General features: G+C 33.5%; 2 protein-coding genes across 3 annotated transcripts; both read right to left on the reverse strand.

The window, feature by feature from the left end:
• Positions 1-6,084: 6,084 nt before the first annotated feature.
• On the reverse strand, positions 6,085-8,356 carry LOC125216177 (protein trichome birefringence-like 34). Of its 2 annotated transcripts, none has more exons than XM_048117823.1 (6): positions 7,743-8,356; positions 7,493-7,667; positions 7,222-7,331; positions 6,967-7,134; positions 6,522-6,877; positions 6,085-6,442 (listed from the first exon to the last, which is right to left on the reverse strand). In XM_048117823.1, exons 1-5 carry the CDS (start codon positions 8,117-8,119, stop codon positions 6,538-6,540), a joined length of 1,170 nt encoding a protein of 389 aa, XP_047973780.1. In that variant the 5' UTR covers positions 8,120-8,356; the 3' UTR covers positions 6,085-6,442; positions 6,522-6,537. The 2 variants fall into 2 exon arrangements, with proteins under 2 accessions (XP_047973780.1, XP_047973779.1); XM_048117822.1 differs by having other exon boundaries at positions 7,222-7,415; positions 7,743-8,353.
• A 2,575-nt stretch (positions 8,357-10,931) lies between these two features.
• On the reverse strand, positions 10,932-13,660 carry LOC125211645 (protein trichome birefringence-like 34). Its single transcript, XM_048111525.1, has 5 exons — positions 13,177-13,660; positions 12,570-12,744; positions 12,243-12,439; positions 11,983-12,141; positions 10,932-11,382 (listed from the first exon to the last, which is right to left on the reverse strand). Exons 1-5 carry the CDS (start codon positions 13,524-13,526, stop codon positions 11,025-11,027), a joined length of 1,239 nt encoding a protein of 412 aa, XP_047967482.1. The 5' UTR covers positions 13,527-13,660; the 3' UTR covers positions 10,932-11,024.
• Positions 13,661-23,857: the final 10,197 nt, after the last annotated feature.

Genomic DNA, 23,857 nt, shown 5'->3' on the forward strand with positions numbered 1-23,857 from the left:
TGCATAAAAATATTGAGTTGTCATATTATATTTGTATTTCATACTTCAGAAGTTGTAATTTGATGAATTTTTTCACATCCCATATTTTCGTGCTAGAGTGTATATGGACTTTCAGATAATTAATGATTTTTTATCTTAAAAGTGTGGACAACTAAGATTGTCAAATGGAATTGGTGATGAATCACTTGATGCATCATCAATTAAATCGGTGTTTTCAAGCTTGCACTTCTGGTTTTTAATAAGTTTACATACTTATACCAAATCAGACCACACTAATAAAATATGACAACTACCAATTAACAATCAAATCGAAAATGATTATCAACGTTTGCTAGTAGACTTAATCATTAATACCAATTAAGTATGTGAATCTTTACTCAAGGCTAGATGAGATATTAGTTCATATATCACAAGTCTAAAATAAATACAAGTTCACACTATTGGAGCCACACACAAAGTTCTCTACTTATTTATATTCCTTCAAGGTTCTCTTAACACCACACAATAGTTCAACTAAGATGTATGCTTACTCATTCAAATCATATATATATGTCCACATTTTTATTTCGTTCACACAACATGCTGATTTAAGTTTATACATACATAGATAGCATAATTCAAAAGTTATAGTAGAACATTGAATTAATTATAAATAAATATTCCTCATTATATATCAATCGAAAAACGATGATCAGATCAAATCACAAGTTAACATGCCTTATATGTAGCATATTTGAATCACGTACATAGTAAAAATCACTTCAAATGAATCGCATTCAATATTTAGCTCGATATAGCTATTAACATGTGTTGGAATCGTATGTTTGGTCAAAGGATTTTGATTAAGAATAAATGTGCCGAAACATATAATTTTTTTAAATTAAATGGTACAACGTCTCGATCTGAGTTTGGAGTAGATGACCATGGTATATTCATTTTCTAAAATTCGATTCCCTGTGATTGAAAAATAATGGATTAAAGTTAGTCACTATAAAGCTAAAAATGAGTTATGAAAAAACCATGGGATTAATTAACCAAGTGTTAATTATCTCACATAAAAAATGAAAATCATACTAAAGATGTATTTAATAAGATTAGTTATTCCATGTAATAATTATACTGGACTAAGATGGGTGGTGCGCCATGGACTTGGACTTGGTAATTAATCTTTGGTTGGTCCTTGAGAATGGTCTGAGCCCTGCCTAATCTTTTGGACCACCTCAAACATAACGAGGTCCACGCCGGACCCCAATGCGTGGCGTGTCTAGATATGCCACGCCGTGATCAGTCTCTCCAGCTCCCGCAACGGCTAGTAACCCCAGAGTTTACAGTCAAAGGTATGATAACAGACATTATGTCTCCAACTTGCTCCTGCTGTGGATTTTGCATTAGCTCTTTCCCTCTCTGCATTGTCTGATCTATCGAAGTTCTGCCCTCGCCATAATCCAATTAGCTGGAACTTGTTATGTCTGCAGTGTTGCAACGAACAAGACATTAGCTATTTTATCTTTGGGGACGACACGCAAACTTGAGAGCACTACTGTGGCGAATCTCGTCTTGCAGAAAACAGACTCCTAGACTCAGCTTACTTTTCCTACGGTTTACATTACCATCTATTTCAATTTATTACATGTAATTCCCCTTCGTTATTTCCATTATTTTGGTTTGTATTATGCCCGACAAGTTTGTACATCCGACAAACACAAGACAAGATATTCTTGCCATTGAAGGAGTTAGTACACATAAACTGAACTTAATCTCCACCTTCGCTTCGAGATGTCAAGTGTCCATTCCACCGTCGCTCTAGCCGTTCCATAAACCATGTCTAATGTTATGCCAGTAAGCACAACATCGATCCCAATGATGATGACCGATCCTGGCGCATCAACCACTACACCAACAACCCCTTGGGACCTCTGCTAGATTCACATCAAGTGTATTAGTTGATTCAACTTTTCGTGGTTCCACGTGATCCTTGATTGGATCGAGTGTTATGGCATGTTGGGGCCTTCAGACTCAACACAGGTGTTGGATCCCTCAGGGTCAGCACGAATATGGGAGGCTCCGTGCTCAACACGAATGTGGGAAGGTCTGTGCTAACATGCTCGGATTTTGCATGGTTTTAGAGGATAGTCTTGCATGATTTGTTATCACATTTTATCTATTATTAGGCGTGATAAGAGCATTATGGTTTACCCAAGAGTTACACAACTAAACTAAGAAGAGTTGAAAAGAGGACATACCTGATTTGCTTATGGGTAATGGGGATGTTTTCAAAGGACTGTACATAGGCTTTAGTTCGCTAGTGAAAGCCTTCAAGATGAGTTGCATGCCTCTATTGCACTTAATGGTTGCTTCTTAAAGACTTTCTTGGGTAGAATTTTAGTGAGTGCCATTGGACAGGATGGAAACAATGAAATATATCCAATTGCTTGGGCTATAGTTGAGGTAGAGAATGAACAATGTTGGATATGGTTTCTAAAGTGTCTCATTGACGATCTTAAAATTGCAGATGGAGCGAGATGGACATTTACATTTATGATTTATATTTGTTATTAACTAAAATTTTTATTACCTATTCTAAATGTTTGAATTTGCAGGAGATTACAAATGCATTCAATACTTTAGCGCCGCTTGTTGAACACATAAATTGTGCACGCCATGTGTACATGAATTCGAAGAAGACACACAATGAACATGATCTAAAGAAACCGTATTGGAAGGCATTTAAGGGCACCTATATAGAGAAATTCAAATTAGCAATTCAAGAAATTAAGTTGGAGCATCGAGGTGCTTATGAAGACTTCATGGGCAGGGATACAAAGAAATTTTGTAAGGCTTTCATTTTCACCTCTGCATGTAGCGACGTGATTACTAGTAACATCGCTAAGTCATTTAATGCATTTATCGTTGAAGCTAGAGACAAACATATAATTCACATGTTTGAGGAAATTGGGTGCACTCTCATTACACAACAAGGAAGTAGGTCACATACCATGTCAAGTGTGCAGGGAAGAATTTGTCCCAAAAATGATTGAAAAGTTAAATAAAATTTGATAGTCGTGAATACAAAGCGCGTACTGCGTTAGGTGGAAAATTTGAGGTTCACTTTGAGGATGATAAGTTTGTTGTGAATCTTGGGGATCGTACATGTACATGTAGATTTTGGGATTTGACTGGAATACTGTGTGTGCTTGGTGTAGCTTGTATAAGGTTCAAAAATGAAGATGTAACTACCTTTGTCGATGATTATTATACATTAAGTAGATATCTTGAGGGCTATATGGTTGGATTAGAACCCATTAGGGGTCAGAGAATGTGGCCCGAGGTAGAAGAAACCATTGTCAAGCCTCTAATGATAAGAAGAATGCCTGAGAAAAAGAGAAGAGCACCTGAGGATAAAGATCCTAAATTTCCTCAAAACAAAATGAGGACAAAAGTGCAAATGACTTGCCAAAAGTGTCACCAACAAGGGCACAATAGTAAGGGATGCAAGAACGATCCAGTTGAAAAAACGCCTATGGAAAAGGTAGTGAAGTATCCTATAGTACCTTTATATAACTATATTAGTTGCTATATTTCTATATGATTCACCAGGGTAAAATGGGAAGGCCCGCAAAGAAAATTCCACAACAAGATAGCTTAGCAAGCTTGAGTCGAGGAACACGAAAAGAGCATCCACAAGTGTCAATCTCTTCAAGTGAAGGAAAGGGCATTACCCAGGAAAGGAGTTGGAGTGATAGGTTTCGAGGAGAGTGGAAACATTTATATGAGGGTATATTGATTACACTTAAGTTGTTTTGGTAACGCTCATTTTTGAAAAATTTATGTGATATTATGACATAATGTATATGATGCAGATGTCTTCTCACAACAAGGTAAAACAAGGAGATTCTAAGCACGTCAAGTTCTAGGATTCAAAGCAATGTCGTTAAAGTTCGTTTAACACAAGGGAGTCAGAACGCACCAACACATGGGAACAATGATTGATTACAAGTTTTTAGAAAAAAATTGTAGCTTTTTTTGATAATTTTCGGTGATATTTGTTTTGTGAAATTGTTGAATTCAGATGGAAAATTGATGAATTTTTAAGTGTCGTGGAATGATGGAGAAATTTGAATAGAAAAATGACGAAATGAATTTGACTTTTTGATGATTTTTGTTTTTGTGAAATTCTTATGATATTTTGCCAGGAACATGGAGACATTTAATTTAGCTAAAAATGATTGGGGAAATGCCAAAAAGTTTTATTTGATTTGGGGAATTATCATACAGTTTCAAAAGTTCACGGGAAAAGGTAGAATATCTCAAATGTTTGTGTATTTACAAGCAAATTACCTCATTTCATAATAAATGACGTCGTTTTGATTACCGGCGTTTCTACCATGTTGGCAATTCCGATGAGCACCTCAGCTTTAATTTGGGGAAAAATAAAAAAAAATCTAAAGTTCATAGATTTATATTTTTAAAAAAATAAAAATAAATAAAATTGAAAGATCATGTATTTACACGTAAATTACCCTATTTTCTATTCTCATATTTACCTAGCAAGCTATAATGAAATGGCACCAACAAACGTACTGCCCCACAACTTAACTAAAATTAATAGATAAATATCTTGGAATATGTGTATTTGATTATAACATAGGCTTTAAATTTTTCTCTCTTTATTGTACTATTAGTTCTCATAAGTCTTTTAAAAATATAATCTGATCTAATATATTCAGTTAAACTAAGTGTAATTTTTATACATCAATAAATTAATATAGTTCGAATAAACTCATACTATAAAAGAGTCTCATTATTCACAAATCCACTCTTAAAGACCAAATTAGAGACCAAATTAGGATCATCTATTTTCTTAATCTTATGGTTAGGATTAATTTACGATTAATTTAATATTTTATTCAATAATTTTTTTTTATTTTTTTCATTTTTTTTATTTTCTTATATTTTTTTTAAAAAATTTAAAATTTTTTTAAATATTTTTTATATTTTTTAATTTTTTTCGTAACTTTTTTTAAAAAAATTAATTTCTTTTTTGTAAACTTTTTTTTTAATTTCTTTTTAATTTTTTTTATTCAATAAAAACTTGTCGAAGTAAATAATGAACTATATTAACTAAATAATGAACTAAATGAAGTATGTTATGAAGTAATTTTGACATATTATTGAAATACATTAATGATACAATAAATTTTAGTGTTAAACGTTAAGCGATAGTAATGAACTATATCCAATAAATAATGAACCAAATGAACGTTAGTAATGAAGTATATATGACATTTTATTGAAATACAATGTTAACTGTGTTAAACGTCAAGCAGTAGTAATGAACTTATTACTTCATTCCATTAGTTTATTACTTCATTTCGTTAGTTTATTACTTCATTCAGTTATGTTATTACTTCATTCCATTAGTTTATTACTTCATAATGTGTTATGACATAATTATCTTTCAGTTGAAGTAAATTCGGTATGTAATGAATGCGAAATTACTTCATAACATATGTTCATTTAGTTCATTATGCGGTGAATATGGTTCATTATTTACTCCAGCAAGTTTTCATTGAATAAAAAAAATTAAAAAAAATTAATTTTTTTTTAAAAAAATTAAAAAATAAAATAAAATTTATAAAAAAAATTAAAATTAAAATTAAAAAAAATTAAAATTAAAAAAAATATTTATTAAATAAAATATTAAATTAATTGTAAATTAATCCTAATCACGAGATTAAGAAAAATGGATAACCCAAATTTGGTCTCTAGTTCGGTCTATAAGAAGAGTTCGACATTGATTTCAACTCTACTATAAAAAAATATAAAGTGTATAATACTACTACTTAAGTTCTTCTAATTTTAGTTTTATAATTCAAATTTACAACCTTAATATTCATATTCAAATTATTTTTACATTTTTAAAAATTGGGATGTTAAAAAAAAATTTATATACGTTTATAAAAATAATAATATTAAAGAAAGAGTTTCTATTTGTTAGGAATTAACGACTTCCACCAGTTCACCTCTATATTTGTTAAAATCACATTCGGATCAACTTGTGACAATTAAAAATATAAAACGGCAGGAAGGAAAATCACATTCGGATCAACTTGTGACAATTAAAAATATAAAACGGCAGGAAGGAGTAGTAATTTTCAACCGACTCGTCCCCCATCAACTAGCAATTATTGTACTTTCAATTTCAACCCCCTGTCTACCAAACTATAACAATAAATGCACAATAAATGGAATAAATATATCTACATGGAGCGAATCAAGTATAATACATTATGTGTTTACAGTATATTTTCGTTTGTTGGAAGGTTAAGCCTTTAATTGAGCATCTTCTAACCCATAAAATAATAGGCCAAAATGGTGGATCTTCGTGGCAAATTGCATCCATCAATAATCTTGAATGCATTCAACGACATGTTCTCAATACCTACACAAAATAATGTTGTTAGACCATCTCCAATTGTAATGCAAAACTTAAAATGATAGATATACATATACTCTATTACCTAATCTGGATCCATGTCAAGAATTGATAATATAGGAATATAGTATGTGATTCCAAACATCGGGGACTCCCGGTAGACACCAATGAGTACAATCGGAATAGCTGGAAGGGTTCGATAGTTGGTCCTTGCTTACAGTGTGAAAAAAGTTCTTGTAAATCGATGGATGAGCATCCTTTCTATATTCCGACAAATGCGTTATATTCAGATATTCGATGTTTATGCCTCGAGTCCCTAGTTTTTGCAGACAAACTTCTGCTGCTCTCATTCTTGCTTCAACTATTGAAAGACCAATTCTCTCATCCAAAATTGGCTCTGTTTCGTTGTAGCAATTGCGTTGCTCCTCCCATGTTTCACCGCTGCAGTGTCACTCGTTACCTCAACTATATCAACTAGACAACTACTATATAGTAGTATAACGTAAAATTGAAATCACTCCTTGACTTACTAGAGATGAAAAGGAGAAGGGCTCATGAAAAACATCTTTGTTTTAGTTCGATTTATGTTGATTTCTAGCCAATCTGACCACACGTCGAGGACCATTTCGTAGAGACGAGTGCTCATCTTATCCACCGTCTTGTTTCTCGTATCCGAGCTCCCTAAAGATGTTCCCCATCTACGAAAAGAAGACAAGAAAACAGAGAGATGAGGTTTTTTTTACTTATATATACAAAAACTCAATATTATCAACAACTTTACTTACGCGATTGTCATCGGATCCGTCCACCACAAGTAGGAATTGAAGACGAGTATATCTGCATCGTTCCAGTGCCTAGCGTGCTTTTCTATCCCCATCAATCTAACGACCCGATCCTTAACACGATGAATAATTGGATCGTCACAATTCGACTCTACCAAAAACGGAGACCAATATAATGCGATCGTAGCATTATATTCCTAAAACAACATAAAAACATTTTCATGTCTGATAATAGTAGTATTTCTTATAATAACTATTTTAATGTACGGCTTACAAATGACTCGAACGTATGCATATTCTCATCCCGCACAATCCTTCTCGGCGAAGCTGGCCCTAGCGCAGACTCGATCAAGCAGAGCATCGACGTCCATTGGTTCCGATTCAACGAGTCACCCACGAACACGAGCTTCTTCCCCCTTATTTTCTCAAACAACGCTGTTCCGTTGAATCTTTTTCAAATAAAAAAAAATAAGTAAAACTAAATTTGAATCTTCTAAAGAAAATAAAAAAAGAAGTATTCCTACCTCGGAAGATCACAGTGATGAGGCTGCCACCTCCAATTCCGATACTTGAAATCTTTCCTACCATACCTCTCACAAGCAAACTCAGGAAGCATAAAAGAGCAATTCCTCTCCTCATACAAAGGAACTGTTTGGTTGTCAAAAACCCATCTCCCTTCAAACAAGTTACACCTCCGACTCAAACTCGGCCTCGCCTCCTCATCATACGACACCGGAGCATCATTTCCGGCGTCGTTACATGCATTCTTGAGCTGCTTCTGCAGATCCAAGAAGCCTAAGAAGTCACCTGTCAGGTAAAAAACGGCTCCCACTAAAATCAAGAGAGACAAGCCAAGAATGCAGTGAGAAACCATCCCCATTTTCATTTTCTCATGCTTCATTTTTTTTTTCTACACCAAATTTTCTAGTAATGTGGTCTTATTTTTTTGTGAACACAAAATATTTGGGCTTTATCCCAATAATAATTTCACATGCTTCTTGCATTATTGCAAGAATATTTGTTCCTTTAATCCAAGAACCATCGTCGCTTCTCCACTCTGTCAAAAACACATGACCGTTTGTTAAAAGAAATCATAACAACAATTTTACAATTAGGAACGATTTTATATAGAATAAAAGGGTATGTTAACTAAGAGTGTCGGTTTGTACAGTGATAGACATTTGATGGGGTTATTATTAGAAGATAAAACATCGTTAGCAATAGCATTAATTAATTAATTTAATTGATAACGAATATTGTGTGGGGCAAGTGAGCTGGCATTTGGCCCTTGTTTGCAAGTGATAGACATGAATTTACATCAGTGAATAGTGACAAAATAGAAGCCTCCCTTTATGCGTTGTCTAAGAGCCACTCAATATTTCAGATTAATAATGTTTCTAATACATATATATAGTTCGTAGATGTATTGTCATAATTTGTGAATATAATCAAGATCTTATTTTTTGGAAAAAACTGCTAATATCAACTGAATGTTAGTGGTTCTTATGGAAGGTGTTAACAAGGTGAACGAAATTTTTTAAATTTAATATTCTCTTCGTCCGTCATAATTACTTGTTACTAGTTTCATTTTTAATTCGGCTACCAATACTTGTTACATTTACCTTTTACTACTTTTAAAAATGGATTTCACATTCCACTAACTCATTCTAAGTCACATTTTATTTTAAAACTAAAACTCCCCCGTCCCATTAGATAGAAAATATTTGCTTTTCGGCACGGGATTTTATATATTGTTGTTTTATGAGTTAATAAGAGGATAATAAAATAAGAGCGATGAAAAAATAGTGATGATGTTGTTTCTATTTTAGAAAACGTTTCATTTTTATTAAGACAATCAAAAAGCAAGATGTTTCATTTTAAATGGAACAATGGAGTATATAAAAGTAGCACTCTCATTCGACTAATGTATTTCAACTCATTTTTCATTACATGTCTTATAGTCCGTGTCGAGTCCAAATGTGTTAACTAACGGCGGACGGATGTAAGTAGAAAATTTTTCCGATTTAGTAAGTGAAAGAATATTAGATGAAAAGGGTGAATTTCAACGGTCCTCATCAAGGCAATTAGTTCTTAAATAGATAATTAAACAAGATATAATTTAATAAAGTTATTATAGTGCATATACTTTAACGGTAGCTGCCGACACAATAATCTTTTGCTTTCATTCTTTTGTCGAGTCTTAGATTTTGTAATAAAGTAGTTGGATACAATTTGGTAAGGTTCAATGTGGACCTAAGTTGAATAAAGTCTATAAGGTCCAAAGTACTCACACCACGTAAATTATGTGTGACATTAAATTTAATAAATGTTTCATGATTTTATTTAGGTCCCATACAAACTTTTTTTACGGGATCCGTGGTACTCATTGTAAGGTAAAGTTATCTACCAGAGTAACTTTCATTTTTATGATATAACTAATTTTAATAAATAGAAGATAGTAAGACTATTTTATATAGACTGATAAGTGAGACGAAAATACATTGAATACGGAAATAAAAATATCATATCAAATCTCAACTGTGCAAAAATATATGAGTAACTGTTACTACTTACTAGTTTGAATTAGAAGTCAGAACAAAAATTTGAAGACGTCAGCTTCACACCGACGCAATGGCAGCGGACGAGATATTTTACGGTGTAACCACCTACGATCCAACCTCCAACGCACTCACTATTAAAAAAAAATTAAATATATTAAAAAATATTTTTTTTTATTCCAAATTTAGAGAAAAATTAAATAAGCATATACAACTACACATCGCCTCATCATTTCTCGATCGTGAAAAAACAACTATCCCCTTTTTTCCAAAATATACACTCTTGGATCTTTTAGATGCACACAAATTACTAAGCTGAGGAAATTACTAGCATTCGGAAATTTTAAAAATAATCATAATTTAGGATGCGAAAGAAAGCGTCCCTAAGTTGAGGACAAAATATCTTAATCTTTTAGTTTTCTAGAATGCTTCTATTTGTGTCCCCTAATTGTAGTTGAGATACTAACAATAAGGACACTTACTTTATGAAGTGTTGGAGTATAATTAGACACACAAATTAACATTCTTAATAGCGTTAAAAAGTGTCATTATCCGATTTTTTTTGTTATAGTGACGGCACAAGTTTCGATATACAATTGTTAAATTATGAGAGATGTGGATTGAAAAATACTCGATGGTTAGTGGAAAATAAAGCTTATTTCATTAGAAAGAGAAGAATTACCGAAAACAAAAATAAACTATTTTATGTGTGAATAGAGTGTTTATGTGAATGGGACTAACATACGCAGTATTAAAATTCATAAAGCCTTGGCAGGAGCTCGTTTTGTCGTGTGCAAATAAATGTAAATTTTTTTGTACCCGCAATCATCCGCACTTAATACATTAATTAATTAGAATTTCTAGTTTGTAATGAACTTAAATAATTAAGCTACTAATTAGAGGAGGAAGAAGATTATAATTGTGGGGGAATCAGTTTATGGAATCGAAAAATAATCATTCATATTTGTATTTATTACAGCTCCTTCATCCATCTTCAGACAAGTCACTATTTAAGGCAGGGCACATGCAATCCTTCCATTAAAATTTAAGACATTGAACAAATTCCATTACAATTTCTTCAGTGTTTGGTGAAATCATTAATGCTGTGAATTCCAAAATAAATTTGTATGACCAAAGCCAAATAAGACCATTCAATTATGTAAAAAAAAAACATTTCCATTTCATTTTTGTTAGTACTATAATTTTACCTTGGTAAAATTATCTCGTGACAAATAATAACGCCAACTTTTAGTTGGATACATTGTTAAAAATGTAAGCATACAATAGTTCGTTCCAGACATCAGGAACTCCTGGAAGACACCAATGTATACAATCTGCATAACCAAGTGGATTAGATTTTTGCTCTTCTGTCAAGGGCTCCCATTGTTTTCTATGAATGGAAGGATGGCCTTCTTTTCTATACTCTGAGAGTTGAGTTATGTTTATCATTTGCACATTTACACCTCTTGTTTGGAGTTCATAAACTCCAGCATCTACTATCCTCATCATGTTAGGGTCTGTTCCATCTCCAATATACCCTTCCTTTGATATCATTTCAGTTTCACTATAGCAATTTCCTCCTTTCATTCCTCCCCATTCTTCTGCTCTGAATTTTGTCACCACCTTTATTAGTAGTGCTTATTAAAATTTTCAAAAATAAGTAGTATATGCATTTTTCTATATTTATAATATTTGATCACGGATCTATTCCCTTCAACCACCATTAATTGGCGGAAAAAGCTAGTGGAAAGTGAGTCCTACTTTTATATACTCAGTGTGTTCTATCATAGTTGAGACGTTTCTTTTCAGCACGGCGTTTAAGAAAAAATATTTATTGTGTTAAATGGAGAGAGAGAAAAGAAAAGTAAGAGACGGGAAAAAGTAGAGACAATAATGTAAAAAAGTGAATAAAGTAGAAAGAATAAAGTAAGAAAGTGAATGAAGTAGGAAATGAAAGGTGAGGTAATTATTAACATATAGGGAAATGACTCAACTATAAATAAAATTTCCAAATGAAAAAAATGACTCAATTATGGTGGAACATATGAGTATTAATTTTATAATAAAATTTAAATGAAATGAGTCAGTGTAATGACATGGTCCACTACCAAAAGTTAGTAAAATATAAAGGCGTCAATTAATCAAGACATACAAAATACTTGGTGTTAATGAGACGGAGGAAGTAGTATATATAAATTAGTAATACCTCTCATGAGTTGGGGACATGCTCATAAAAAACAGTTGGGTCTTGGTGCGATTCACATGAATTTCCAACCAATCCGACCACGTTTTTAGAGCCATCTCGTAGCTACGAAGCATCTTTATTTTCTTATATATTCCATCTGTAGTATTGAATGAACCCCACCTAACCAATCAATTAATTAATTTATCAGCATATATCATAATCTCACCAAATCTATTAAGAGTACTAGTAGTATTATTTTCTAAATATAGATAGTAACTTACAAAACTTTCATTTGAGGTCTTCTCCACCATAGATAAGTGTTGAAAACGAGTATATCGGCATCACTCCAATGACGCGCGTGCTTCTCAATTGCTTGAGCTCTCACTATGCGATCCGGTAATCGGTGACTAACCGGATCGTCTGAGTTTGACTCCACTAGCAACGGAGCCCAATAGAACTCGATTTTCGCATTGTAGTCCTTCACAAACCATAATTTTAAAAAATTACCACAGAGAAAGCCATTTTATTATTATTCACTCAATTATATATTAAGAATATTTATAAGTAGTAAATAATAGTAATAAAATAAAATGGAAAAGTGAACTCACTTTAGCCTTGAAGGTGATCAAGGCACTGCCATTGTTGTGCATATATTTTCGGCCACGTGGGATAACTTTGTCGAGCAAGCACACCATAGAAACCCACTGCCCTCTATTCAGTGAATCTCCAACGAAAACTAACCTTTTATTCCTTAATCTCTCTAATAATGCTGTGGCGTTGAACCTAGCTTTTTTAACATCAACAAACACACATTCCACTTCGCTCAAAAATCATCTACCAAAAATAATATCCTCAATCAAGTATTCGTCTCCAAAAGCACACCATTGTTAAATGTATCAAAATGCAACAAGTCAAATTTTATTTTTTAAATGAAAGTCGTATTATACTATATATATATAGCAAAACAAAATTATGTCCATGCATGAAAATAAAAATGTGGAAATAGAAATTTTGTTGTGACTAAGATTCAGGAAACTTCGTAATGTAATATTCCAAGTCCGAAGATGATGAGACTGACCAGAATTTGACAAAACTTCATGATTTAATACTCCAATTCCAAAAACGATGAGACTAACCAAAATTTGACAACATGTCATGATTTAAAAGGCTATTATCGCAAAAATATTAATATGCATGGGGGAGAAAGAGAGAGACCTAGGAAGGTCACATTGGTGAGGCTGCCACCTCCAATGCTGAAAGTTTAAATCACTTCTCCCGAATTTCCCACATGCCAATTGATCCGACATAAACGTGCATTCCTCTTCTTTATACAGCGGATAAGACTCGTTATCGTAAACCCATCTCCCGGAAAACAAATCGCAGACGGCTGGCCTCACCTTCTGCCCCTCCTCATCTTCTTGCATCAAGTAGCCGCTCTCCGCCGTCAGATAAACGGCTCCGACCACCAGCGCCGCCACGAGAAGCACTACGAGCGTCTGAAAACTACATCTGACATCGACCGCCGCCGCAAGAAAATCGGATGAGACATTGCTTTTTTTAACCATAACTTAGGTTTTTTCTTCGATTGAAGCATAGGTTTATTTTGTGTAGGGTTTTTATTTGTTTCTGTTTATGGGAGTTAGGTGGTGTTGAGCTATCGGGAATTGTTAGGGTGGAATGGATATATCTTTGCTGGTTTAGTGGAACCAATACCTTTTCCTAGTGGTTGCTTGCTTTGATTTTCTTTCTACTTCATCATTGCTTTATGGAGTATATCTTTTCATTTCAATTGCAAGTACTCCTAATTTGAATAATATGCAGATATTTTGGTCCCTAAAACTATTAATTTGGGCAGAGCGTGTTTTTTCCTTAGACCGACCCGATTTTGAATATTCTGGCAAAATACGTTCTAGTGGACAATTGTAAAGTCTGCGTCTGCACATAAAAAATTTAAAACTTTACGACGTTTCATTCCTTAACTTTTTCGATAAATCTTTGAATTTGACCGACAAATCGTACTTTGAATCGCCGGTATACTATTTTGTTTCTTAAATATTTTAATTTTAACCCTATGGTTTTACACATCATACGCCACATGAAGAGAAGTAGCGACAACTAGGATTTAAAATATCACGTAAATCATCTGGATCCACCTTCTGACCGTCATGGATAAAAACAACTAACGCCAAAATTTGTGATTTTTCTTACCACTTTTATACTTTATGGGAAATAACAGATTGTTGGGAAAGTTAATGGATTATTGGATCAAAATTCCTATGTACTCCCTCTGTCCCTCACACTTTCATTTTTAGTTTGTCCTACAAAAAATGTCACATTTCATTTTTTGGAAAATGTTCTCTCTCACATTAATATAAATATATAATTTTCTTTTTCCACTTAATACACAAAACAACACCTCATAAAATCTCGTGTCAATCCCCAAGTGTGACATCTACTATGGGACGGAGGGAGTATAATATTATTCCCAATGTCCTTAATAATTTGTCACCATGTGAACCAACACGGGTTTTAAGAAATGTAATAAAAAGTGAGTTGAAAAAGTTAGTGAAATGTGATTCTTTTTTTATATGTTAGTTTTATAATAAAATGTGAATGAAAATAATAAAATATGAGGCCCTCTATAAAAATAGATGACAAACTTTTAGTGATGGACAAAATGAAAATAAGTGACAAATATATCAAAATAACAGAATTCAATAGAAGGTTGACAGATTTCAGATATAAAAAGATTTCTTAATTTATACTACCTCCGTCACTAAAGTTACACGTACCAGTAAAATAATAAGGATGGATGATTAATTGATCTGTGCTGCATAAAAAGTTTATTTTTGTTATACTATCATATCTTAATGGTCCTTTATATACAAATCGTACCCTTTAATGAAATGTGATTGTAATATTTTGAGTTCAACTTTTACTAAATTCATGGTTATTTACTAGTACTCCATATAATAGGATCGCCTATTGACTATGTTACTTAGTTTGGCTCGAATTTAAATAAATATTTTGTAGATAGTATTTCGAATGAAGAAAATGATCCACCGCATGAATGGAGATACGACCAAAAGGTAAAGTATATAGTATGTGGTTGGGGATACAACAAAAATAAAATATTATCAACATTGACTTAGAAACAATATTATCTCAACGATTTTTCTCTCTTTCTATTTTATTCTCTTTCATTAACTCACAAAATAAACACTGCATAAAACCCGTGTTGAATGTTTCATATTTATCGGAATAGGGGAATACTTAATTCCAGGTTATAATTATCTATGTATATGAATTATTGTCGTAAAGTGTACTCTTGAACCTATTGAATTCTTACGAACTACTACTTCTATCACTTCTCAATACATAAATTAGAACGCACAATGTACTCTACATGTGTAGATAGAACAAGTTTAAGTAATGAGTCTTGAATTCTACTACATACATACAAATGAAAAGGAAAGTTGGCCAATCAAACAACTGTATGAGTTCATCTTATTATTTTGCACAATATAACAACTTGGATGTTGGGATGTTAGGTAGAGCAGTTTAATATTTGGTGAGCAGTTGGCATCTGCAGTCGTTCAAGTCAAGACAACTCTAATAAAACTCAGTTAGGGAAAATGGTTTTGGGCCCCACTAACCCATAGTTTCTATACTTGTGTTTTACATTCCAGCCACAGTCTTTTCCAACATACAGTCGATAGATAAAATTTAACTTATTTTTAATACTACGATTACTTTTATAAATAAAAAGATTTGAATTATGCTTCTCAAATTAGACATATATGAGTTATCTTAATCATATTTTTAAAATAACAGTAGTCTATATTTTACAAGAGTCTATATTTTCGAGCGCTATGTACTTCCTCCGTTCCACAAAAGATGTCACACTTGTGGGATGACACGAGATTTTAAGAGGTTTGGTTTTGTGTGTTAAATGGAGAGAGAAAATAAAAATTTTATATTCATGTGAGAGAGAACTTTTTCCGAAAAGGGAAATGTGATATCTTTTGGGGGACAAACTAAAAAGGAAAGTGCGACATCATTTATGGGACGGAGGAGTATCATTTTTTGGATGTATGCCTTTCACAAATTAGTTATACTTCATTCGTCCACGAAAAATAAAGCACATTTGTCATTTTTTTTTCTACAAAAAATAGAGCATATTTAAAAAAAGGAAAGTTTTCAACAACTCTTACTTTTTTTCCTTCTCTCTTTCTAATAATATGGACCTCACATTCCACTGACAATACTTCTCTTACTTTTTTCCCTTCTCTCTTACTAGTAATATGGACCTCATATTCCATTAACATTACTTCACTCTTACTTTTTTCTCTTCTCTCTTACTTTATCAATTCTACATTAAAATCTGTGTAATTCACAATGTGTCTTATTTTTTAGGGATATTGGCACCTATATATCATGAAACTTTCAAAAAGTTGGGTTTTTCCCACGAACTTTGAAATTGACAAATAATATCACGAACTTTATCATGTGTTTGTTATTTCCCACCAATGCAAAAATTACGGCTATATTAATAGATTGAAGAACAATTTTGGAGGATGTGCTTCAATAAAAACTATCTTCAAAGATTGAAAAACTTGAAACTCTCGAAATTGTTGTCGAGAAATTACGAAAAAAAATTGTAAAATAAAATTATTTGCCTTAGTTTTTGCATAGGTGGGAAATAACAAACACATGGTAAAGTTTGTGATATTATTTGTCAATTTCAAAGTTCGTGGGAAAAATCCAACTTTTTGAAAGTTCCATGATATTAGATGTTAACATTCCTATTTTTTATGGATGGAGGAAAGAGAGAATGTAAAGTAAGTTTTTCACAATTGTATAGATCAAGCGGGGTTGACATAGTTTTGTTGATAGACATGGAAAGGAACTATGTCTTTTTCTTTCTAATTTAGAAATATCTTAACCGATTCCAGGAATAATTTTTTTTTTTTAGGGTTTAGGTATTCCAGGAATTCTTGTTGTGTCCCTGTTTCTATAACCCTCTTTTCTCAATGAGGCCTCCAGAATTGCATAGTTACATAGTACATCCCTTCACGAAAAACATAAATTATTTTTACTTTGGAATAATACTTCCTCTGTCTCTAAAGAATATGCACTTTGAGTTCGGCAAAGGTTTTAATGCAAAAATTGGTAAAATAAGAAAGAGGTAGAAAGAAAAAATAAATAAAGTATTGTTAGTGGAGACTGAGGTCTATCTCATTAGAAATAAAAGAGTTTTTAAAATTGGAAAGTGCATATTCTTGTGGGACGGACTAAAAATGAAAAAATGCATGTTCTTGTGAGACGTAGGGAGTATTAAATTGGACTCACCAGTACATGATTCATTGCAATAACAATACTACCACCTTTAAATATCGATCACCAAAGATGTCAGGATTCTTGGATTACGAACAACTCGCACCTTTTGATAAATCAAAGCAATGAATATAACCAATATCGCATACGAAAATGAAGCGTAGCTCAGTTGGTAAGATGATTTCCCTCTAACCAATACGTCGGGGATTTGACTCATAACGAGGGTAGATGAGAAACCATTGTTGATCCTCTTAAAAAAATAAATCATTATTACATGTTCAATGTTATGTCAACAATGATTAAAAAATAACAATCACCGAGATCACGCCTTTTAGTAAATAGTCAACAAAGACTTATCTCATCTGTAATATATGTTAGATTATTTTAGTTATACCACAACAATGTCGATTTCCTAAGGTAAGGGAACATGCGGACTAACAACGCAAATTAGGTAACCAATGTCGATCTAGGTTGTAAAGTACTCCATCTATCCCACATAATAGATGGCACACTTGGGAAATGGCACGGGATTTTAGGAGATGTTGTTTTGCGTGTTGTGATGAGAGAGAAAATAGATTTATATTAATGTGAGAGAGAAATGAAATGTGACATCTTTTGTGGGACAAACTAAAAAGGAAAGTGCGGCATCTATTATGGTACGGAGGGAATATTATTTTAGTTCTGCAAAGAAACGACTGTATCATTTTCTGTGAACGTTGTTCAGGACCAGGCTACTATGCACAAGAATTAGACTTGTTTTAAATGTCTGAGAAACATCCAAATAAATGTATAAATAAACACAATTCAATAAAATTATTTTTTTCTCGTTTTGGGTTAAAAGTGGATTGTAATCGTGCAACATGTTCGAAACATCCTTTGATATACTAATCCTAACACAAATATTCTTCTATTCTTCTTTACAGCTTGATCATCTTCCTGATTAAATCTTGCACGTTTAGAGTTTGTTTGTTATGTAGTCAGGATTACTTAACTAGTTAAAAATCATGTGAAATTATTTAGTTTTAGATTGTTAGATTTTCATTAGTTAGTATTAGGTATATTTGATTAATTATGCAAATACTTTAATTTCTATATAGATTTTCATTTATGTTTAAATTGTGAGTGGATAATATTATTCTAATAAATATTTATTAATAAGCAAATTACCAACATAAAAGTAAACATAATTTTACACATAGGGCACACAAAACTCTGGCTGTCGACGCAAATTCAAAGAAATCTCTTGTGCGGCCTATTTTAATTTCGAATGCATTGATAGAATATTATGTTGGGAGGAATGGCCTAATTATGAAGCGCAACGGATAAACAAACCTCCTCAATTGCAAGAATATGATAGGAGCACAATATAATAATATCTATTGTGGACGAATCAATAATATGATAATGAGAAATGATAATAGAAAATATCAACACCAAGATTTTACGTGGAAAACTCTCTTCAATGTGAAGAGATAAAAACCACGAGACGCACCAGTCTACCAAATCCACAATCACCTTGGAGAGAATACAACCAAGAAGTTTACAATGATATCTAATCCTTAACAACACATCGAAGGCACTAGATAACCAATACAACTTCAAAATAGATGAAATAAATATCTCAAGAAACTACAGTCACGTTCAGAATTTTATAACTGAAGATCTAACCGTCGTTCTAATTCAATTTCCTTCGTTCAGAATGAAGAACCACGAGTCTTCTACCACCAGTTAAAATTTCAAGTCGATTGGACTAAGTTTGGACCTTCGATCAAGACAAAACCCGAGACTGCGCAGTGTAGAAACTTGGAAAACACTCTTTTCCCCCTTTTTCCTTCTACACGTTTTTCTTTTCTCTCAATGTTGCGGCTCCTACACTATTGGTAGTTATTTATAAGTTCTCCATTGACCTATTTAAGTAAATAAATGGGCCAAAAAGATATGGGTCTTTTCCACAAGTTGGGAGCCCTAATCCAACAAATCTTCCCCCGCACAACTGTGTGGAGGATCTCGTCGTTCCGGCAAGAGAACAACAAGCTTCAAACTTACATCTTGGCAAAATCTTGGTCATCATTTGACCAAACGCACAATGGTTACAACTAGTCTTTGTATAGCCTTGTTGCCTCATCACATACTCACATTTTGTTGTACCATTGTTTCGAAACTTGCTTCAAACGGTACTAAGCTCTTTTTCAACTTGCACACATAATCCTCTTTAACTGTCACCCTTAACCATTTTGGTTGCTCCATGTAAATTTCTTCAATCAAATCACCATGAAGAAATATAGTCATCACATCCATTTTCTCAATCTCGAAATCAAGGCTTGCAGCCAGCCTCAACACAAACCCTTAACAACCAATCTTGCCTTGTATCTTCGTTTCGAAAAGTTCTTTTCTTGTTTCTGTATGAAGATTCACCTATTCTTCAAAGCTCTCTTACCATTCGGTAACAGAATCAAATCAAAAGTATCATTATCATGAAAAGACTTCATCTCATCTTCCATTGCAAGAAACCAGTTTTGCTTCTCTACACCTTCCATAGCTTCTTCAAAGTACTCGGACTCTCCCCCGTCAGTCAAGAGGACGTACTCATTTGAAGAATATCTAGTAGACTATCATCATTATCAATATCTAGACGATTTTTCAAATTTTCATCTTGTTGGGCATCAACAAAATCATCAAGTTGCATCTCAGCTTCAGCTGCATTACCACCATCTGTAGTAGGCAAGTGTGGTGTATAACTTGGATCAATATCAACGAGGTCATCATGAGAGTGAGAATCTGAACTCTCTGCCTTATCAATAGTCTGGTCTTCACAAAACACCACATCACGGCTTCGTATTACCTTTTTCTCAACAGGATCATACAATCTGTAACCAAACTCATCTTGACCATATCCAAAAAAGATGCATTGTCTTGCTTTAGCATCTAACTTTGACCTCTCATCTCTAGGAATATGAACAAGCTTTGCAACAAAACACCCTAAAACGATCATAAGAGGTGTTCTTCCCAGTCCAAATATTTTCTGGAACATCACCCTGCAAAGCAATCGTAGGAGTCAGATTATTAACATTTTCTGGAACATCACCCAAAATGACTATGGAAGTTTCGACTCAAGTATCATGCATCTGACCCTATCCATCAATGTTATGTTCATCCTTTAAGCCAACCCATTCAACTGAGGCATCTTTGGTGGCGTCTTTTGGTGTCTGATCTCTTGTTGCCTACAATACTCTTCAACTGTCCATGGCACTCACCACCATTGTTTGTCCTGATGCACTTAAATTTCTTTCCGGTCTATCTTTCTGCTAAGGCCTGAAACTCGTTGAACTTACCAAACACTTGATCTTTAGTCTTCAAGGCATATACTCATAGCTTCCTGGAATGATCATCAATAACTGTCACAAAATAAGATGCATCTGAGTGAACCAAATCCAATATATTTGGTTGCCGATGAGGAGGATTAGTTTTGAAAGATACTCGATTTTGTTTCCCCTCTAGGCAATGAGAGCACTTTTCAAAACTAGAACTTTGAGCACCTGGAAGAATATTCTTCTTCACCAAAGTTTCAAGTCCCTTGGCACTAATATGACTCAACCTCTTATGCTACAATTCCAGTGAACACTATTTTCCAACAATATTCACTAAGTCATCTGAAACTGAAGCTTCCAACATATACAAATTTTCCTTCAACTTTGAACCTTTAGCCAATATCATGGACCATTTGCTAATCTTCCATTTTCCATCAACAAAGTTATTTCCATAACCATCACTATCAAGTCTCCCATTGGAAATCAAGTTCAGCAGAACATCTGGAGCATGTCTGACATCTCGAAGTAGCACTGTAGAACCATTCTTCATTTTCAGATGAATATTTCCAATGTCTATAACTTTAATAGGACCACTGTTACCCATCCTCAATGGACTAAAATCGCATCTGGTGTACGTGCTGAAAAACTCTCTTTTGGGAGTGACATGGACTGCGGCACCAGAGTCACTAATCCAACATATATTAGAAGAGACCAAATTAATATCATGGTCAGCAACACGGTCAATACTATCTTCTTCAGACCTCTCTGTATTCTTATTATTCTCATTCTCCTTGTTCTTTAAAGACCAACAATTTTTCTTGATGTGACCTGGCTTGTGGCAATAATACCACTCAACATCATTGTATTTGGACGATCTAGACTTGCTTCTACTCTTTCCACTATTACCTTAACCTCTATTTGGATTTCTCTCCCTCTGCTCTGCAAACAAGACTTCATTCTGCGATGATGTGCCTTGAGTCTTCCTTCGAATCTCTTCATTGAGAATTCTATTCTTGGCATAATCAAATGACATTTTTTCTCCAGGAGCAGAGTTAGTGTTCAAGACTCGAAATGCCTCCCAAGAGTCAGGTAAAGTATTGAGTAACCATAAACCAAGTATGTCGTCCTCAAAAGTAACACTAATACTAGACAACTGATTTAACACGCCTTGAAACTTGTTCACATGATTCGATATAGACGAGCCTTCAGAGTATCTCAAATTAATTACTTGTTTCAGCAGATAAAGTTTGTTGTTACCTGTCTTGGAGGCGTACAGCTTCTCAAGAGTATTCCAGAGTGTCTTCGCATTTTTTTCATTTTCAACAAGATTGCGAACATTGCCGTCCACCCACATTCGGATATAACCACACACATGTTCATGCTTAAAAGTCCACTTCATCATTCTTTAACTGCGGCTTCATAGAAGCGAATACAGGTTGATGCAAACTTCTCGCAAATAAAATATCTTTCATCTTGCCCTCCCATTCAAGGAAACCATTTTGCTAGTATTAATTGTCTCCATAATTCAAGCAAATCAAACAACCACAACCGTGGCTCTGGTACCACTCTGTTGGGAGAAATGATCTAATTCTAAGGCGCAGCGGATAAACAAACCTCTCTAATTGCAGGAATATGATAGGAGCACAATATAATACTCCCTCTGTCCCTCTGTAGTAGAGGCGTTATTTCAGCACGGGATTTAAGAAATTATATTATAAGTGAGTGAAGTGAAGGAAGAATAAAGTAGGAAAGGAAAAAGGTAGAGAGATGAAGAGAGAATAAAGTAAGAAAGAAGAGTTGGTGCTTTTTACCTAAATGGGAAATGACTCGGCTAAAATGGGACAACCAAAAAAGGAATACGACTCAGCTACAGAGGGACGGAGGGAGTAACACCTATTGTGGACGAATCAATAATATGATAATGAGAAACGATGATAGAAAATATCAACACCAAGATTTTACGTGGAAAACTCTCTTCAGTGTGAAGAGATAAAAACCACGAGACCCACCAGTGTATCAAATCCACTATCACCAAGGAGAGAATACAACACAATGATATCTAATCCTTAACAACACAACAAAGGCACTGGATAATTAATACAACTTCAAAATAGATGAAATAAACATCTCAAGAAACAGCCGTCACATTCAGAAATTTAAAACTGAAGATCTAATCATTCAAATTCAATTTCCTTCGGTCAGAGTGAAGAACCATAAGTCTTCTACCACCAGTTAAAATTTCGAGTCGATCGGACAACGTTTGGACCTACGATCAAGACAAAACTGCACAGTGCAGAAACTTGGATAACACTCTTTTCTCTCTTCTTTCCTTCTACACGTTTTTCTCTCTCTCTCTTCTCTCAATATTGCGGCTCCTACACTCTTGATAGGTATTTATAAGTTCTCCATTGATCTATTTAAGTAAATAAATGGGCCAATAATATATGGATCTTTTCTCCATAAGTTGGGAGCCCTAATCCACATATTTACTCAAGTTGGGAGCCCTAATCCACATTATATCCATGAGTTATTAAGCGATTTTTTCCAAAAATAAAGAACCATTACACAATTTATACAATCTCGAGAAAGAAAAGGAGAAAAGAAAAGGGAGAATAATTAAGTGGGAAACACAAAAAGTTATTTTACATACTACTAATTTAATTAGTATAAGAAGAAAGTGAAACAGAGTAAACGGCGGAAATTAAGTACAGTATTAAAAAAGATATAGTAAAAGCACCAAGAGAAGTCATCAATTAGCGCACAATACACTTTGTAAATGGCTGCTCTTCTTCTCTTGAAACAATTATTTTAAGAAAAATATTTTAGAGACCTAATGTCTCCAAACCATAATGCCATAATGAGGTTAAAATAGTCATTTTATATTTTTATTTAAATTTATGTTTTATACATATACCATAATACCCTTATGCATATAAAATATTTATTTGTATTTAAAAATTAATTATTTAAAAAAATTGTATGTATATTTATGGAAGGCATGATTTAAGCAAATATTGGGATTGTGATTTCTCCCTCCTCCACATTCCGTCGCCCATCTTTTTTTTCATACTCTAACTTCATTATTTCTCTCTCATCTCTACCATTTCTCTTTACAAAATTGATGCTCCAGATCTCATTCTTTTCTTTTTTCCATCTCTACCATATTTTGCATCTTTTGAATTCGGATTTCAATGGAGACATGGAGTAGTAGCCTGAACTCAATGGCGGACACAGTAAGGAGGAAGAAAGGG

This window comes from Salvia hispanica, chromosome 3 (assembly GCF_023119035.1).
Source record: "Salvia hispanica cultivar TCC Black 2014 chromosome 3, UniMelb_Shisp_WGS_1.0, whole genome shotgun sequence".
Taxonomy (NCBI): domain Eukaryota; kingdom Viridiplantae; phylum Streptophyta; class Magnoliopsida; order Lamiales; family Lamiaceae; genus Salvia; species Salvia hispanica.

What these genes read in the sequence shown, in the direction of transcription:
- LOC125216177 (XM_048117822.1), bottom strand. Translation starts at nt 8,119, where the DNA reads ATGAAGCATGAGAAAATGAAAATGGGGATGGTTTCTCACTGCATTCTT. An exon ending in CATCACTGTGATCTTCCGAG is followed by an intron (nt 7,668 to 7,742) that starts GTAGGAATACTT and finishes TATTTGAAAAAG; the next exon opens with ATTCAACGGAACAGCGTTGT. An exon ending in ACGGATCCGATGACAATCGC is followed by an intron (nt 7,135 to 7,221) that starts GTAAGTAAAGTT and finishes TTCTTTTCGTAG; the next exon opens with ATGGGGAACATCTTTAGGGA.
- LOC125211645 (XM_048111525.1), bottom strand. Translation starts at nt 13,526, where the DNA reads ATGGTTAAAAAAAGCAATGTCTCATCCGATTTTCTTGCGGCGGCGGTC. An exon ending in CACCAATGTGACCTTCCTAG is followed by an intron (nt 12,745 to 13,176) that starts GTCTCTCTCTTT and finishes TAAAAAAGCTAG; the next exon opens with GTTCAACGCCACAGCATTAT. An exon ending in ATGTCCCCAACTCATGAGAG is followed by an intron (nt 11,383 to 11,982) that starts GTATTACTAATT and finishes GACAAAATTCAG; the next exon opens with AGCAGAAGAATGGGGAGGAA.